The sequence below is a fragment of the Bos indicus genome, chromosome 23 (genome assembly GCF_029378745.1).
Source record: "Bos indicus isolate NIAB-ARS_2022 breed Sahiwal x Tharparkar chromosome 23, NIAB-ARS_B.indTharparkar_mat_pri_1.0, whole genome shotgun sequence".
NCBI classification, from domain to species: Eukaryota; Metazoa; Chordata; class Mammalia; order Artiodactyla; family Bovidae; genus Bos; species Bos indicus.
Window position 1 is genome coordinate 51,272,242 of NC_091782.1, and position 17,353 is coordinate 51,289,594.

General features: G+C 48.6%; 1 protein-coding gene across 5 annotated transcripts in view; it reads right to left on the reverse strand.

Annotated features, from left to right (window-relative positions):
* FARS2 (phenylalanyl-tRNA synthetase 2, mitochondrial) overlaps positions 1-17,353 on the reverse strand; it is a 305,489-nt gene that overhangs the window by 139,426 nt on the left and 148,710 nt on the right. For all 5 annotated transcript variants that reach the window (XM_070778461.1, XM_070778459.1, XM_070778458.1 and 2 more), the window contains one exon: positions 1,724-1,884. In XM_070778461.1, coding sequence (XP_070634562.1) covers positions 1,724-1,884 — 161 coding nt within the window. The remainder of the gene's footprint in view (positions 1-1,723; positions 1,885-17,353) is intronic.

A 17,353-nucleotide genomic window follows, 5' to 3' on the forward strand; every position in this document is an offset into this window, starting at 1 on the left:
GAGGATACGTGTTGCCAACATTTAAAAACGAAGACGAGTAAAGAAGCAGCAAAATGTGACCCATTACTAAGAAGAAAAGAAGATTAAAAGGAGAACAACAGAGAACTGAAAGCTCGGAAATAACAGACCAAGACTTAAAAATCACCGTCATGAACAGGCTGAAGAATTTAAGGGAAACTGTACAAAATGGATGAAGAGATGGAGCATTTCATCAGTCAAAAGGATGCAAGTAGAAACTGGAGAAATGATGAGTACAAAGTTGGAATGAAAACTCGCTGGAGGGGCTTAGTGGTTACGTGGATGCAACAGAGAAGACGAGGAAACCCAAAGATAAGACGAGAAAAACTACCCACGATAAAGCACACAGTGGGGAAAAAGTCAACAATAAAAAGCACACCCTGGGCATCAGAGTTCTGTGGCACAAACCCAAATGTGCTGATACACACGTAGTCACAGTCTGAAAGGCATAGAAAGAAAGAAAGAATTGTTGGAAGAGATGTGAGGCTTTTCAAAAAGGGTTGAAAAGCACTAATTCAACACACTGAAGCCCCAAGCAAGATAACAGACAGAAAGTCACACACAGGTCAACCTGCCAAAAACCAAAGTGAAAAGACAGAGGCAACGAAATGACACATTTTAAAGAACTAAGAGGAAAAAATAGAGCAAGCACAAATATTGGCAACCTGGACACCTATATCCATGGAAAATATTACTAATATAAAATAAAGATGAAACAAAGGCATTTCCAAACAAAAGCCAGGAAAATTCACGCTGCACTACGAGAAACGGTAAAGCAAGTCCTTCAGACTTACAGAAAATGATTACTGAAAAAAGTCATGAAGGGCAGTGAGGAATGGGCAGATATCAAGAAAAATACATTTTTAAATTTCTTTGAAGGACAATGGCTATTTGAAGCAAATAGAGCAATGTATTGTGGGATTATACTATACAGAGAAATAAAATATGACAGTAATCAAGAAAAAGAGTAAACAGAATCACAGTATTGTAACATTAAATGTTTCATGGAGTTGTAGTACTCTGGTTACTCAAGGTAAAGTGTGATGAGTTAATTATGCCTACTGTAATGTAGAATAACCACTTAAAAATAATATAAAATTGAGAAACTAAACAGCAATAGAGTAATAAAATATAATACAAACAACCCCCCGCACAAAACCTCAATTTCCAAATAAAGAAAAAGAACAGAAAAGGAAAATGGATAAGAATTAAAGATATAATAAAAATTAACCCCAAGAATATCCCATGTAATATACTGAGTGTAACAAAGAGTCAACACCCCAATTAAATATGGGTTTACAAAAGACCCAGATGTTTACAAGAGACATGCTTTTAATATAAAGACAGAAACTGAAAATAAAATGATGAAAAAAATGCACATTTCAAACACTAATCGTAAGAAAATCAATGTGTCTAGATTAGCATTAAAAAAAAAAAAACTGAACTGTAAAAGTATCATCAGTGATAAAGATGGATATTTCATGAAAAACAGACATTAATGAACCCAAAGTTGGTTCCCTGCTTAGACTAACAGGCTTGATAAATCCCCTTTTATCAGTATATAATTTTAGAAGGTCCATGGATCTCGTGTGTTTATGAATCTCTATTGAAAACACTTTCCAAGGTCACATTACCTTTAAACTCACTGGTACTCTTTACGACGCGTGACCCGTCACTGTGCTCACGGGACGCCCGCCGCACTCACCTGGAACGTCACCTTCTGGTTGATGTCCGGCACGCGGAACTGCTTCAGGAAGCGCTCATCCTGACTCCAGAAGAGGCGGATGTCGGGGATGTCGTAGAGGATCATGGCCAGCCGCTCCAGCCCCAGCCCGAAGGCCCAGCCGATCCGGTCCTGAGCTCCGGCTGCAGTGGGGAGAGGAGACCAGAAAGAGGGTTTAAGGGCACGAGGGGCCGCAGGTCCATCCCACTCCTGACACCCGGACAGGACCTCAGCGGGTGGCGACCAGAGGCAAGGTGCGTTTACACAGTGAATGTTTATCATGAGCTTATTAAAAATGTCTATCTGAAAATGAGTATGTACTATGATACCACTCTTTAATATAGGGACAAATAAGGCTTGTAATGTAAAATAAAAATAATGATGATAAAGTGTGATGTTCAAAGATTATGAGGTTAATAGTTTTAAAATATGTTTAAAACGTGTTTCTGAACTGTCTTCGCAAATTAATAAAAGATAGGTGGAATATTAATGTTGCTCTGTGAGTTAGACTTTTTCCTTAATTATTAAATCCTTTACATTTTATTATAAAATTTTTAGATAAAGCCAACCATCTGAGCCCAGCACCCACAGCTGAAAGAACAGTAGGTTTAGTGTATTTGAATCTATTTAACATGCAGCAGTTTTTAGTTCTTAGCTCTGCTTCTTTCATTCATTACCCTCCCCAGCTTCCTTATCCGCTGAAACTTTCCTAGAGCAAGATAAGAACGACATGCAGCCCCCAACGGTAGGTAAGAAAAAGAAAAACAACCTCATTATTCAGACAGGCAAAGAATAGGAAGATGTGCACAAAAAGGGAGAAAAAAAATGATTCTTAAGCAAATGAAAAGTTTACTTAAGAAAAACAAAAGTGCACCAGATTACCATTTTTTATTCATTTGACTGGCAAAAATAAAAACACCTCATCGCATACTTGACACCAAAGCCAAGGGAAACCACGGCCTTTCATATGCTGAGAGCAGGCGCGTGTGGGGGCTTTTCACCCCCAGACCCAAGGAGCATCACCCTGTTGCCGTCCTCAGTCACAGACACACCACTCTGCCACTTTGACCACCAGGCTGCTTCCCACGCACAGGAAGCCACGGATGTATAAGGCTGTTTACTGGAGCATTGTTTATAACAAGACAGTAAACAACCCAAGCGTCCATGAAGGACGCGGCTTGAATAAACCCCACTATATCCATACAGTGGAATATTATGGATAGAAAAAAAAAAAGCAGTAGCCGTCTGTCCTTTTAGGGGAAGTAACTGGGCGAATGGAGAACAGGCTTTTATATACGCCTTTTATATAACGCGTGAGAAGAAACATTTCAGATAAAAATTCTCACGGCTGAATGAAATAACTTCTGTCTATTCCGGTGAGGTTATAAGAACAAAGGGCCTCCCCTGTGAAGCTAGTGGTAAAGAACCCACCTGTTAATGCAGGAGACCTAAGAGAGGCAGGTTCAATCCCTGGGTTGGGAAGATGCCCTGGAGGAGGCCACAGTAACCCACCCCAGGATTCTTGCCTGGAGGATCCCATGGACAGAGGAACCTGGAGGGCTATAGTCCATGGGGTCGCAAAGAGTCGGACACGACTGAAGGGACTAAGCAGGCCCGCATCGTATTTGAAAAGTAACCAAGAGATGCATTTAGGACACGACTGAGGCGACTAAGCAAGCCCACATCATATTTGAAAGGTAACCAAGAGATGCATTTAGGAAGATCACAATATACAAAAAGTCAGGGTGGGTGTGACGCGGGGGCCTCCTGGCTGCCAATGAGGACAGGCCTGAGAGGACCCCGGACGCAGAGCAGCGAGGGGCCATCCCGTCGGCACCTAAGACCGCAGCACCTCGTACGTGGACGCTCAAGGACGAGGCCCTCAGGAGGAGCAGCCTCCAGCTTCCTCCACTGCCCACCACCTCTGACTCACACTCATTCTTACTGCAAAGCCTGCTGCTGACGGCCAATCACCAGGAAGGGCTGCAAGGAAGGACGTCTATGGGCTGAGCTGCATCAAATTCTATTTTTGAAACACTTTGCTTTGGTCCCATTGAGATCTGCCTCTTCTGAATTGCACCCCTGCAAAATGGCAACCCACTCCAGGATTCTTACCTGGAGAATCCCATGGACAGAGGAGCCTGGCGGGCTGCAGTCCATAGGGTCGCAAGAGTTGGACACGACTGAGCAACTAAACCACCACCTCTGAGCTGTCTGGCCCATCACGTTCGGAAGGTGCAGGAGCTCCTTGTCCAGAGTGCTGGTCACTAGGTCACTGAGTCGTCCCTACAAGTCTTCATGAAATAAACTGATCTCAGGTCTGAGAAAATGCTAACAGGAAAAGCTTCTTTTCTTCTCCCAAACAACTGGATCGTTTTCACTGTGAGGGTATCTCAACTTTACATAACTGATGCTCACTCCTCACTCTGCCCCGTGGAAGCGCACAGCCATCCTTACGGGTCACCTCTGAGAATGGTGACTCGGCCCTGTGCGTCTCTCGCTCCAGTTCCACTTTCTTATCCTTACATCCTCTTCGTCCTGATTATCTGAACTACTTATTCTATCCTCCTGCACATACTTTTACACGGCACCTCAATTCTTTATGGAAGAGAGAGAGCCATAACTAACCAGACACTCGGAGGCACCGTCATCTGGGCAGGTCTAATTCTCAGGCCTTCGGCACTCCTCAGCGGTAATCTGTTGCCGGGTGCTCCTGGGCTGACAGGGTTTTAAGGCAGCATTTTTTTTCCCCTTTTTTTCTACATTCCAGAACTGGAAGGTTCCAGTAAACGAAAATCTCTGGAGCAGAAAACTGACTGGAAAGAAGCACCCTCAGTTAAATAGAATGTTCCAGATGGGAGGCAGTTAGGTGTCCTCCTCCTCCTCCTCCTCTTCCTGCTTTTGAACTTCCCATCTCCGGACTCCTATCTCATGATTTCAGTTTTATACGGAAGCTGACCTTCTTAGAAGGATTTTCAGCAACGAATCCCCTTACTCTGCTCTGTTTTCTTCAGAGAACACCATCTTCTAAGACTCCACAACTTTTCACATTTGTCGCGTTTACTGTTTGCTGTCGGATTCTGTGGGCAGCGTCTGATCTGCGGGCTGGGAATGGGGGCTGGCTTCCATCACTGACACCCCTGGGGGGCTGGACCAGCTTCCCGCGCGCATACAAGGGCTCACACACAGAGAGGAAAGGAGTGAGCAACAGGAAACCGGGGCTCAGAGACTTTTCCACTTTTTAACTTATTGACTTCATTTAAACGGGTTGTTAATGGAAGAATTTCATACTTAAAAATGAAGTTTTTGATGCAGGCAGTGACTTTAAATCCGTGAGAGAGTTTATCTATCACAGTATGAGGTGATATGCGAGATGCTATTTCTGAAAAGACGCCTCAGAAAGAAGCGACTGGGACTCAAAAGGAGTAACCGGAAAACAGAATGCCCTGTCCCCTCCCCTTGCCTTCTTCACCGTCACCGCCTCGTCCAGACAGGCCAGTGGCTTCCGGGACCCAGCATCTGAGCTGCTTCTGCACCAACCCCTCCTCCTCCATCTCACTTTCTTCCCCAGTGACTGAACCCTGCACCCCACGTTTCCTCTCACAGGCTGCTCTGCTGCAAAAGTGAAAACTGTGTTAGTCGCTCCATCATGTCTGACTCTTTGTGATCCCATGGACTGCAGCCTGCCAGGCTCCTCTGTCCATGGGATTCTCCAGGCAGGAACACTGCAGTGGATTGCCATGCCCTCCTCCAGGGAATCTCAGGGATCGAACCCAGGTCTCCTGCATTGCAGGCAGATTCTTTATCGTCTGAGCCACCTGGCAAAGCCCAGGGTCAAATTAAAACGTTTAACCATTACATACTGCAAAAATATTTTTATTATATTAAGTACTTCCCTGTCAATAGTGGCTGATTTGTAGGAATTCTTTGGCTCAATGAAATGACACTTTCCCAAAATAACTGTGACAAGAAACGCTGAAACAACCTAGCAATTAGTATTCATATTTTATAGGACTTTACCAGTTACAAAGTACTTCACCTCAATTATCTTGACTCTGATCCTCACAACGACCCTAGAGGGGATGTCAGACTGGTATTCTTAGCTATGTTTAAAAAATAAACACCACTTTAGCAAGATCACAGACACTGGGACTCAAATCTACCTTTTATTTAATTTTTTTACGTCAAGTATATATCCAATGAAACATTAACTTCAAGAGGCTCTGTTCAAAGTATTTCAAAACATAAGAGACTTCCCTTCCACTTATGCTTATGTTTGTGTGCTTTTTGCTTTGTAACTGCTCGTTTCCTGATGGACTTAGTCATTATTCCATGAAAGCTACTAAAATGATTTGCATAAGTAGTTGCTTAAAAATATCAGCAGGCTTTTCTGAAGGCTTTTCGTCACTCTGAGCGTGCCTTTCACAGTGGTCCTGACCAGTACACACGGGGCCTGCGGCGTGAGCTGACAGGGCTCGTGTGGAGTAGCTGCTGGGGACAAAAAGCCTCCACTGCCCTTGACCGTTAGTTGTGAAGACAGCCACACAGGGACAGAAGCCCGCAGCATCCCAGTGTGACACACGCGTCCACAGGCAGGCCTGGGAAGGCCAGTGCAGCTACATAAATTCTGATTTCTTTCCCCCTGTCACAGACGAGTCCTTGATCCCCCACGTTCCTGCTACAGTTCTTGAGCCGCTTCCGCAGAGGCTTGTCACCGGATGATTGACTTTTCGAGCTGAGCCCAGAGACTGCTCTCCCGCCTGAGAACTTTCTCTAGGTGTGTTCAGCCTCGGCTCCGCGCGCTTCGGTCGGCAAGTCCTTCACACGGTCCAGAGGCGGCCCTCTTTGAAGAGAACTTTACCACGGGCGCGAACAGCCTGGGACTAGGCTCTACAGGCCACGAAAACCGAGCTCCTTCGTATGGTCTGAGCTGGGCTGGATTCTAATCAACATTGTAACAGAACCTTTTGTTGTTGTTGTTGTTTTAATGGGTCATTTTTTAAGGAAGTTTTTATTGTCTCCAGCTGCTCTACCATGTTGAGTTAGTTTCTGCTGCACAGTAAAGAGAGTCGGCTGCATGTACATACACCCCGTCTTGTTTTTGGACTTCCTTCCCATTTCGGTCACCACAGAGCGTGGAGTCGCGGTCCCTGAGCTGTGTGTACAGAGGGGCCCATTAGTTCTCATTAGCGATTTTTGGCGCAAATGCTGACCAGCAGCGCCTGAACCAATGCCCCAGGGCAGGGTTGTGTCCAGCCAGAACGCTCCTCATAACGTCTCCAGTTCCCTTCAGGGACCTATGTCCTAAAAATCCACATCCTTCCCACAAGGGGGGAACACACAGCAGCAGAGATGTGAAACGGAGTTGAGTTGACCAAGCTGACGACAGTACAGGGTGGTCTAGAGCCTTTTGAAAATATCAAGGGAACAGCCTTGCCTTGCTTAGCATTTACGAAGAGTTAAAAACTAAAGAACAGCTCTAATACTTTGGCCACCTGATGTGAAGAGCCAACTCATTGGAAAAGACTCTGATGCTGGGAAAGACTGAGGGAGGGCAGGAAGAGAACAGGGTGACAGAGGATGAGATGGTTGGATGGCATCACCGACTCAGCTGACGGGAGTTTGAGCAAACTCTGAGAGATGGCAGACGACAGAGGAGCTTGGCCCGCTGCAGTCCATGGGGACACAAAGAGCTGGACTCAACTCAGGGACTAAACAGTAACAACAAAAATCTAAATACACTAACTGGAGTATAACCCACCGACGACTCACATCCTACCTCCGATACCTCCCTTTGACTGGCCACCAAACGACAGCAGTTTTCTCCTTTAACCCTTTCCCTCCCATTTCAATCTAAGGCCCTAGAACTCAGGAGAATCAAGGACTACTGTGCAGCGCCCTGCCAGCACAGGTTTTCAGTGAGCAAACACTGGCCCCTTAACAGTTCACTAGCTTTGCTCATCTTCCATTGTTGAGGCAGAAGTTGCTTTTCTTTGAGTGCTGTTATTCTGTTTTGAATTGCCTGAATTACACACAGAACTTCAGGTAACAATATAATTCCACAATGTGTATGGGAGACTTTATAAAAACCGAATCACATGTTACATGCACTAAGATAATCATCAATTACAATCACTTTCAACTAAATGGGGACTCTACATACACCAAGTTTCAGAATGTGATTGACCCACGTCCGTAACAGGTACTCAAGGAAGCCTGTCAAACTCCATGCAGAACGGTCAGTGCTGGGACACGCTTCCACCTGCTTCACAGATATTGTTAAGGTGCCTTATTAACAAGAGCCATCAAAACTGGGCCACAGGCAACAAGTCGCCTAGAACTGAGATGTCTTTCAGGAAGGAAGGAGCAGAAACAGGGACTGTAACCCCGGGAGCCCAAATGACGGGAGGGAGGCGGCCTTGGGGACAGGCCTTGGACGGCGGGCCAGCGCTGGCCTGCCCACAGATCCCACGGGCCTTGTGGCTCTGACTCCACTGACCATGAGTCAGATGCACAGGGAGGCTCCAAGTGGCGAGAGTAACCCAGCCCAGGCCCGGCTGCCAGGGGGAAGCCCCGTGGGAGAGTGTTCTCTTCCTTCTGAGTGTGGCGCACGTGCTAAGTCCCATCAGTCGTGTCCGACCTGTGACCCCAGGGGCTGTAGCCTCCCCCTCCAGGCTCCTCTGTCCATGGGATTCCCCAGGCGGTAATACTGGAGGGGATTGCCATGCCCTTCTCCAGAGGATCTTCCCGACTCAGGGATCAAACCCACATCTCCCGCACTACAGGCAGGTTCTTTATCACTGAGCCACCCACGAAGCCCTTTAAACGTTCCACCCCCTTATTGAAACTCCTGGAGAATTAACTTCGATGCACTTATCTATTCCCTTCTGTTACAAAGCCAAGGAATAACCCTCCTGCCTTCTAGTCTGAAAGCTGTACCTTTACCTCCATTAGAAAGACAGCATTCCAAAATAAAAGTTAACAGTGCTCTATTTCTTGTCACACTTATAATTTTTTAACCGTGAAAGGAACTTAATTTAGAGTAAGTAATGCCACTGTCACTTAAATATACAAATGATAAAAGAAATGTCAGCAGCTCTAATTCCGTAATTCCCGAGTAATGACAATTAATGGAACCCTCCTTCCTGGTGGGAGTTGTTTTCTGCAGTAGATAAAGGAGCCACTGAGCCTTTTAAGATTTACTCTCATAACCAAATTGCATCTCTCTTCATCATTATCTGAAACATAATTAAAAGACGACATATAAAACAAACTAAAAATCCAACAGGATTCCATCCCCGGAGGAAAAGCTGAGAAGCACCTCTTTGCCTCCACTGAGACTGGCTGGAAACTCGCGTCCACCCGCAGCATCCACCTCCCCTGTCAACACACGAGAGCTGGATGAGCTCATCACTGGCTGGAATTGGGTAGATACTAATTGTGTCAGAGAAGGCGATGGCACCCCACTCCAGTACGCTTGCCTGGAAAAATCCCATGGGCGGAGGAGCCGGGTAGGCTGCAGTCCATGGGGTTTCAAAGAGTCAGACACGACTGAGCGACTTCACTTTCACTTTCATGCATTGGAGAAGGAAATGGCAACCCACTCCAGTGTTCTTGCCTGGAGAATCCCAGGGACGGGGGAGCCTGGTGGGCTGCCGTCTATGGGGTCGCACTGAGTTGGACATGACTGAAGCAACGTGGCAGCAGCAGCATTAATTGGGTCGTCTCACTGCTGTGGATGTATTCTCTGACCTTTCCAAAAAGAGAACGAATCGATAGGAGAATCTTAGAAAGATGCTATTTCCTTCCTTGGCTTGCTCCCAGTCTACAGTTTATAGAGTGGCATGCCTGTGGTCTCCACGGCAGGAGACCATCTCCTTAGTGACCACCTACACCCAGAGAAGAGCCAGCCTTTAAGGCGGGCCCGAACACACAGTTCAGTTCCCTTCAGGACTGCCAGGCTGATGCCAAGCTGTTTCTTTTTTCTTTTTGGCCATGCAGCGAGCGGGATCTTAGTCCTCTGAGGAAAAAAAGTCAGCATTTGGACACTGGCCACTCCCGGAAGCCACCACCGCCGCCGAGCTCCAGCTCTCCGGTGACAGAAGCCCTCTCCCGGCCTCGCCTCGCCTTGCTTCCCCCATCCCCGCCCAGCGCTCCCCTCCGCTGCCCCCGCTCCCCGGTCACCACCTTCCAGCTCCCACCCCTGCACCCCATTCTGAGCCCAGGGAGGGAAGCAGCGTTAAGCTGGACGGACGACTAAGCTGGACGGAAGACGGAAGCTGTGCCATCGGACCGGACCGCCCTTGAAAACGACCAAGAAGGCTGAGATCTGCTTGAAACCTCACCCTGAATGAGGAGGAAGATTAGACAACCTGCTGAAGGCAGTGGTGTGAAAAACAAAACTGGTTTAGGGTTTATTACACCTACTGAGTCCGGCTCATTGACTGCCGTGTTGTAAGTGGTTTACTTGTCCTTTCTTCTTCCTCCCCTCAGGCAAACGGCCTCCCGCGGTTCTCTGCCTCCCAGCCCCAAGACTTGCTCTTGCCTTCTCTGCCTCTAGGTAATGCAGATAGTCGAAATATTCAAATAGTTTATTCTGGACCCCAAAGAGAGTGGCGTATGGTATTAAACCGAAGGAAAGAGACGGGGAATAGAACAAGGAAATAGGAGCACGGGAATTAAACGTGCCCACTGTCTCCCTTCTTCCCAAGGGATCCGAGGCATTTTTAGCCTTTTGGATACAAAATTTGAGAGATAAAAGCAGATGGAGGGGGAACTTAAACGGACATGGGAACAGAGCTGGATAAAAATAAGCTATCGGTTGGCAAAGCTAAAAACACAGTCCCACGGGTGTAAGCACATGGAAGTTCTGTGACATAATGTGTGAATCAGACCAAATCGGTCATTGGAACGATGACACAGACTGTTCCTTTCATCAACAAACCGGCCGGTCACATCCAGGCCGGTGGGAAGGGTGTCCGTGGGGGAAACGCTCCGTGGAAATCAAGCCCTGCGCCACCCTCTGCACCCTGGGCAGAGCCTGGGGGCCACGTGACCGAGCTCCAGCCCCTAGAACCGAAGTGGGTGGAAGCGAGACCCCCCACTCCTTGGAGACCCTCCAGCTCCCTCCTCCCCTGCTGCGGGGGATCTGGGGGCCACACATTCCAAATGGCATTGCTGTGGACAGAGGACTCCATCAGTGGATTAAACCACTAAGATTTCAGGAGGGCCTCTGTTAGCTCAGCACAGCCCCAGTCTATCCTGACAATTAATCAGCCCTGACTTTCTGATGTGAGAGGAATCTGGACACACTGCAGAGCAATATAACCTCTGAGTGGCACCAAACTCTGGGGATCGATGCCACTTTTCCTTGTCCTACAAAAATAATTTTGCTAGCTCAGTATAAACATTTCAAATAAACTCTGGAGGAGATTTATAGAGAGCCCACTGCTTATAAACTGTTACTAAGAAAATGGTGTTCCTTCACCGCAAGGGCTTCCTGGTGGCTCACTGGTAAAGAACCCGCCTGCCAATGCAAGAGACACAAGAGACACAGGTTTGTTCCCTGGAAGATTCCCCTGGAGAAGGGAATGGCACCCCACTCCAATATTTTTGCTGCAGAATCCCATGGACAAAAGGAGCCTGGTGGGCTACAGTCCATGGGGCTGCAGAGTCAGACACAACTGAGCAAACTGGGTAATTGTTGAGTAAACAAGAAATTGCCAAAATGTAAGAAAAAACAAACAAACAAAAAAACTTGAAAGTCTAAGGAACTTAGCACTAAAACAGGTGACCCAGAGAGGATGGAGAACCAGAGACCGTGGCCAGAAAACTAAGATCCCACATGCCAAAAAAAAAAAATTTACAAAGGGAAAGAAAGGATTTCTAAGAACTCCTAAGAATATGTTTGCTTTTTTTTTTTTTAAAGCAAAGCCTTTAAGAACCTGAGCTTGCATCGGATGTGATTCTATCAGGAGAGAAGCAGGTGCGTGGCCATCACTCTTGCTGGTTAACAGCATCTGTCAAACGTAAGCCCACCCTGCCTCCCTTGGGGGCAGCGGCCAAATCCATCACTCAGTGACCAATCAAAATGCAACAGGACAATCAAAATATTCTGGGTCACTGACATATGTATCCGTCGATATTTTCTCATTTTCGGTTTTAATACATTTGTCATGAATTTTTAATCGATAATTTACTTCCTTGGGGAGCTCTATTTCTTTGCAAACTTATCCTCTTCGTGTTGTCTTTTCCCAGGAACTCCAGAGATAATTCAAAAAAGCATGGCTTCACCATTTCTCACTCGTCCAACTGGCAGACGCTGCGGCCCGACAATCAGAGCCGCGGACAAGAAGGCAGGCAGGCACAGGGTCACCCCCGCCGCTGGGCCACTGGGCCTCTCTCTCGTCATTTCACGAGCTGGTGTTGTGAACAGAGAACCTACTGTATTATTCTCTGGGCTCTGTAGAACGCTTGAAAGTTTTCTTAATAATAATTTTCAAAATGTGCCCTTCAAGGACAGGGGCAGAACTGGTCACATCCGTCACCCGCTGCCAAATAGAGAGAAGGAACTGTGTGATTTGGTCTAAAGGCAAGACACATGAGTACCGCTGTGATGGGGCAGCCTTGAGCTCGACGTGGCCGTCCCCAACAGGAGCCAGAGGCAAGACACATGAGTACCGCTGTGATGGGCAGCTTTGAGCTCGACGTGGCTGTCCCCAGCAGGAGCCAGAGGCAAGAGACATGAGTACCGCTGTGATGGGGCAGCTTTGAGCTCGACGTGGCTGTCCCCAACAGGAGCCAGAGGCAAGACACATGAGTACCGCTGTGATGGGCAGCTTTGAGCTCGACGTGGCTGTCCCCAGCAGGAGCCAGAGGCAAGAGACATGAGTACCGCTGTGATGGGGCAGCTTTGAGCTCGACGTGGCTGTCCCCAGCAGGAGCCAGAGCCGAGGGAAGCGTGACTCTCTGGACATGGAGTAGGGGGGCCCGCCACGGCTTGCCTGCAATGCCTGCATTCAGGCCTTACAAACCCCACCAAAGACCTTCTTACAGAAACCGCCACCAGCAGCAGCACCGCGGCAGGCGGCTTCCTCTCTGAACTGACTTTAGGATCCTCAGATTCCTCTCACCCTTGGGGGCGGCAGGGTCATTGAGCACATCTCTGTCTTTGGTCAAGAGGAACTGTCACCGCCTCCTCCCAAAACTGCTAACAGCCGGCCGTCATGGGGAACTGGCCAGGACTCTTTGGCAGGAAGACCCCAACAGCGGTCACTCCAACAGGAAGCAAAACTGAATTTTAAGAAAGTCACCTGGGTGACAGTTACAGCGTCTGAGCTTGAATTCACTCTTCTGATCTCACTGGCTTATTCGAAGCGACACAGGAAAACTATGAACAGACAAATCATCCACTTTCTCAAAGGAGCTCAGGGTGCAGACCACACCAGATCCATCCAGCCAGACGTAATGGAATACACCCCACGGTGGGGTCAACTAAATCTGAGAACACAAGGCGACCCCTATTCTAGTTCGTTGTTTTTTAAAATGACATAGGGGACCGGGCTCAGAGTCATGCGGTCTTTGAGAGTACCGCAGAGAAAAAGGGAAACTTGGAATACACAGCAGCTCCTTACTATATACCTCCTTCCTGGGCCTTGGGCACAGGACTGACGGAGAAATTTCCATGTCCAAGCTTCATCCAGCAAACAGCGTCCAAAATCACCACCCCTCTCGCCAACCAATCTACGTGTTGAAAGCTCTCCCTTCAAACTCTCCGAAGCCTGCTTCTAGCATATGTTGCCCCTTCCCTCTGGACAAGCTTCTGGAAAGGGCAGTTGACGTGCACGGAGTCCAGTCTTCAGCCCCCATCAGCACCTCAGTACAATCAAGCTGAATGGCACTGCGGCCTCTACACTCTGTTCTATCAGGACTCACCTTCGCAAAAACCAACACCAACAGGAACCCTACCTGCCAAAGTCAAAGCTCCCTCCTGGAACTTAGTTCAGGCTGCTATAACAAAGTACCAGAGACTGGTGGTTACGAGACATTAAAAATTCCCTTCTCACGGCTCTGGAGGTGGGGCTGCCCAGGGCAAGGTCCCTGCCTGTCCAGGGGTCCCGCTCTGGGGCATCCTTCAGCGCTCCGGGGGCCACAACTGCCTCCCGTCCTCCCCACCCCCAGTCCTCCGGGTAACTACACAGAATCCCACTGTTTTCTTGCCACCTGGGCACTCCCAAGCCTCTCTCCCCAGCCCCGACCTCTTGCAGGAGCTTCAGCTCTATCAACCCAAGCACCTGCCGACGTACCACGGCCAATCACGTCAACCTACATGCACTGTCCCCCTCCCCAGTGCAGATCCTGCTTCCCCAAACCGGAAAGCCTCAGCCTGTGATAGAACCGTCCCACCAGTCACCCAAGACAGAGACCGGCAGTCCCCCCGCGACTCCTCGTTCCGAACTCCAACTGCTGACCTCCGTCGTTACTGCCACTGCCCGCACGCAGCCCCTCTCTGGCCCTCTGGGTACGGCAGGCCCCGCCACCTGGCGAGTAACCCAGCCTCCAGCTGAGAGCCAGCACAGCACCATCCACTCGTTGCTGTCTAGTCGCTTAGTCGTATCCGACTCTGCGACCCCGTGGACTGCAGCCCCCCAGGCTCCTCTGTCCGTGGGATTCTCCAGGCAAGAACACTGGAGGGGGTGCCGTGCCCTCCTCCAGGGCATCTTCCCCACCCAGGGACTGAAGCCACATCTCTTGCACTGGCAAGTGGACTCTTTACTGCTGAGCCACCGGAGAGGCCCCATCAACCACAAAGCCTGGGGCTGACTAACACGCACACAGCGACCGTGACTCTGCCATGGAAAGCTCTCCAGCTTAAACAGATAAAGGCTGAGCCGACTAGGGAGCAGCACCCAAGCCACCCGGCAGCACATCCCACCCACAACGCCCCCTGCCCACCGTCCATCAGCAACTCCGGCCACACCCTCCTTCACAGGCTCTGCCCCAGAACAGCCTCATTCAATAGAAACAGACCGCAGGCCATGCAGGGAGGTCTGGACGTTCGAGCGCCACGCGGAAGAAAGGGGGAAACGCAGGTGACACTGACGGTATTGATACACTTACCCCAGTGCGTCTAAATACTCATTTCCTCATGTGACCAGCACTTTCTAAGTGAGAAGTCTATTTATTCTAGGTATTTGATAAGAAGAATTTAAGAGACAACAGAGTGAAATCTTCTAGACTCAGTTTTCAATATTGGTAATCCACTTTCTTGTGTGATTTTTTTTTTTTTTTTGCATTATTAGACATTTGGTTTTAAACTTTTTATTTTGTATTGGAATCCCCACTCCAGTACTCTTGCCTGGAAAATCCCATGGATGGAGGAGCCTGGTGGGCTGCAGTCCATGGGGTCGCAAGGAGTAGGACACGACTGAGCGACTTCACTTTCACTTTTCACTTCATGCATTGGAGAAGGAAATGGCAACCCACTCCAGTGTTCTTGCCTGGAGAATCCCAGGGACGGGGGAGCCTGGTGGGCTGCAGTCCATGGGGTCGCACAGAGTCGGACACGACTGAAGCGACTCAGCAGCAGCAACAGCAGCTGATTAACAACACTGTGATACTTTCAGGTAGACAGTGAAGGGACCCAGCAACTCCAGCCACATCTTCCTTCACAAGCTGTGCCCTAGAACAGCCTCATCCAACAGAAACAGAACACAGGCCATACAGGCGGTTTAAATTTCCTAGTGGCCACATTGAACACGGCAGGGCCGGGAGAGGCGGAATTCATTAATATGCTTAACCTACTATATCTAAAATATTCATCGCACCATGTAATCGATAATTTTTAAAGTATTCATGAGATAGGTTACATTCGTTTTTGAACCAAGTATTTGAAACTCTGGTATATATTTCACACTTACAGGACTCTCCGTTTGAACTGCATTCCACATGCATGACAGCCACACGCGGCCAGGGCTGCTGCGCTGCACAGGGCAGCTCCGGTGCCAACAAGAGCGCCTGCCGCGTTTCCCCACGTGCCACGCTCTTCCCCACTGACTGTCTTAATTTCCTGGAAATCAGCTCAGATGCCCCTGTTCCCCACGTGCCACGCTCTTTCCCACTGACTGTCTTGATTTCCTGGAAATCAGCTCAGATGCCCCTGTTCCCCACGTGCCACGCTCTTCCCAACTTTCTGTCTTAATTTCCTGGAAATCAGTTCAGATGCCCCTGCCTACCCCGAGCTATGCCAAGCAGAGAGTCACACTCCGTTAACTGCTGGGCCAGCCGCCGTCCCCCTTCCCAGAGCACAGAGTCACACTCCGTTAACTGTTGGGCCAGCCGCCGCCCCCTCCCCAGAGCACACTGCACTCATCTGTGCGCTCCTGTCTCCAACGCTAGAGCACTTGTTACCCCAGAACCAAAGCCTGCCAGGTCTACTCGTCTTCATACGCCAAGCATCCGGCAAAACGCTTATGCATAGCAGCAGGCAATCAAACCTTTGCTGAATTAAACTGATTCAGAGTAGTACATGAACCAATGAAATCAGAGTTGAACGTTTAAATTCTGGGTTCCTGAGTGAACGTTTTATATCCTTGGTTAACAAAAAAGAATGCAAAGACAGACAGCAAACATACTCCCTCTATTTCGTGCAGAACCTGGTTGTGAAAACATTTACCTGTGGTAGACCGTGAGTAGAGTACAGACATTCAAAAATTGAAGTTATAAGGGATCGTGGTACGAGCTAATTATTTCGGGTGTAAAGAGAAAAGAGGTGAAATAATTTAAATGGCAAATACAAATGCACACACTAACAAAGGCAGAACCAGCACCATAACCTGGGTCCCTGCAGTTTTCCATCACACAGCTTGGCTTGTGTGGCTGTGTCAACAAGTCACGTTAATCAAATAAAATTTGTCATTAAAATTCATTTAAAAGTCAAGAAAGCCTGTACGATTGAGAATCTAGCTGTTTGTTATTACTGCTGTCAACTCCTCTCCAGGCAGCACAGCAGAGAACAGACCGCCCAGCAAACACTGCCCCTGGGCTCCTCCTGGTCCCGACACCGTCCCTCGGGGCCGAGGATGGGTTCTCATCCACAAAGTGTGGGGGGGCACACGTAGCTCAGGGGTGCGGCGTCTAGGAGGCGGGGCGCCACCTCCAGGCTCCTCTCCCCGACCCTGCAGCCAGGGGATGCAGATGGGGATGCCAGGTGGGGATGGCCTGGCACAGGCTGGGAGGGTCTGCGACGCTGAGCCACCAAACAGAAGAGTCAGCCCCAAAGAGGGCAAGACAGGAACTCTGGTGGTGCTGAATTACCCAGATTCTGAGTGTGCTTCTCAGTGGCAGCAGCTCCTGCTTAATTACCCTGAATAATATCCAACAGAAAACTAAATTACAGATCTAAGAGCCTGTACCTTGAAATTGAGTGCTTCGGCAAATGTAATTAACATTATTCTAAAATTACTGAAAGGGCTTCCCAGGCGGCGCTAGTGGTAAAGAACCCACCTGCCAAGGCAGGTAGCTGTAATACTCAGGTTTGATCCCTGGGTTGGGAAGATCCCCTAGAAGAAGGCATGGCAACCTACTCCAGTCTTCTCACCTGGAGAGGCCCAT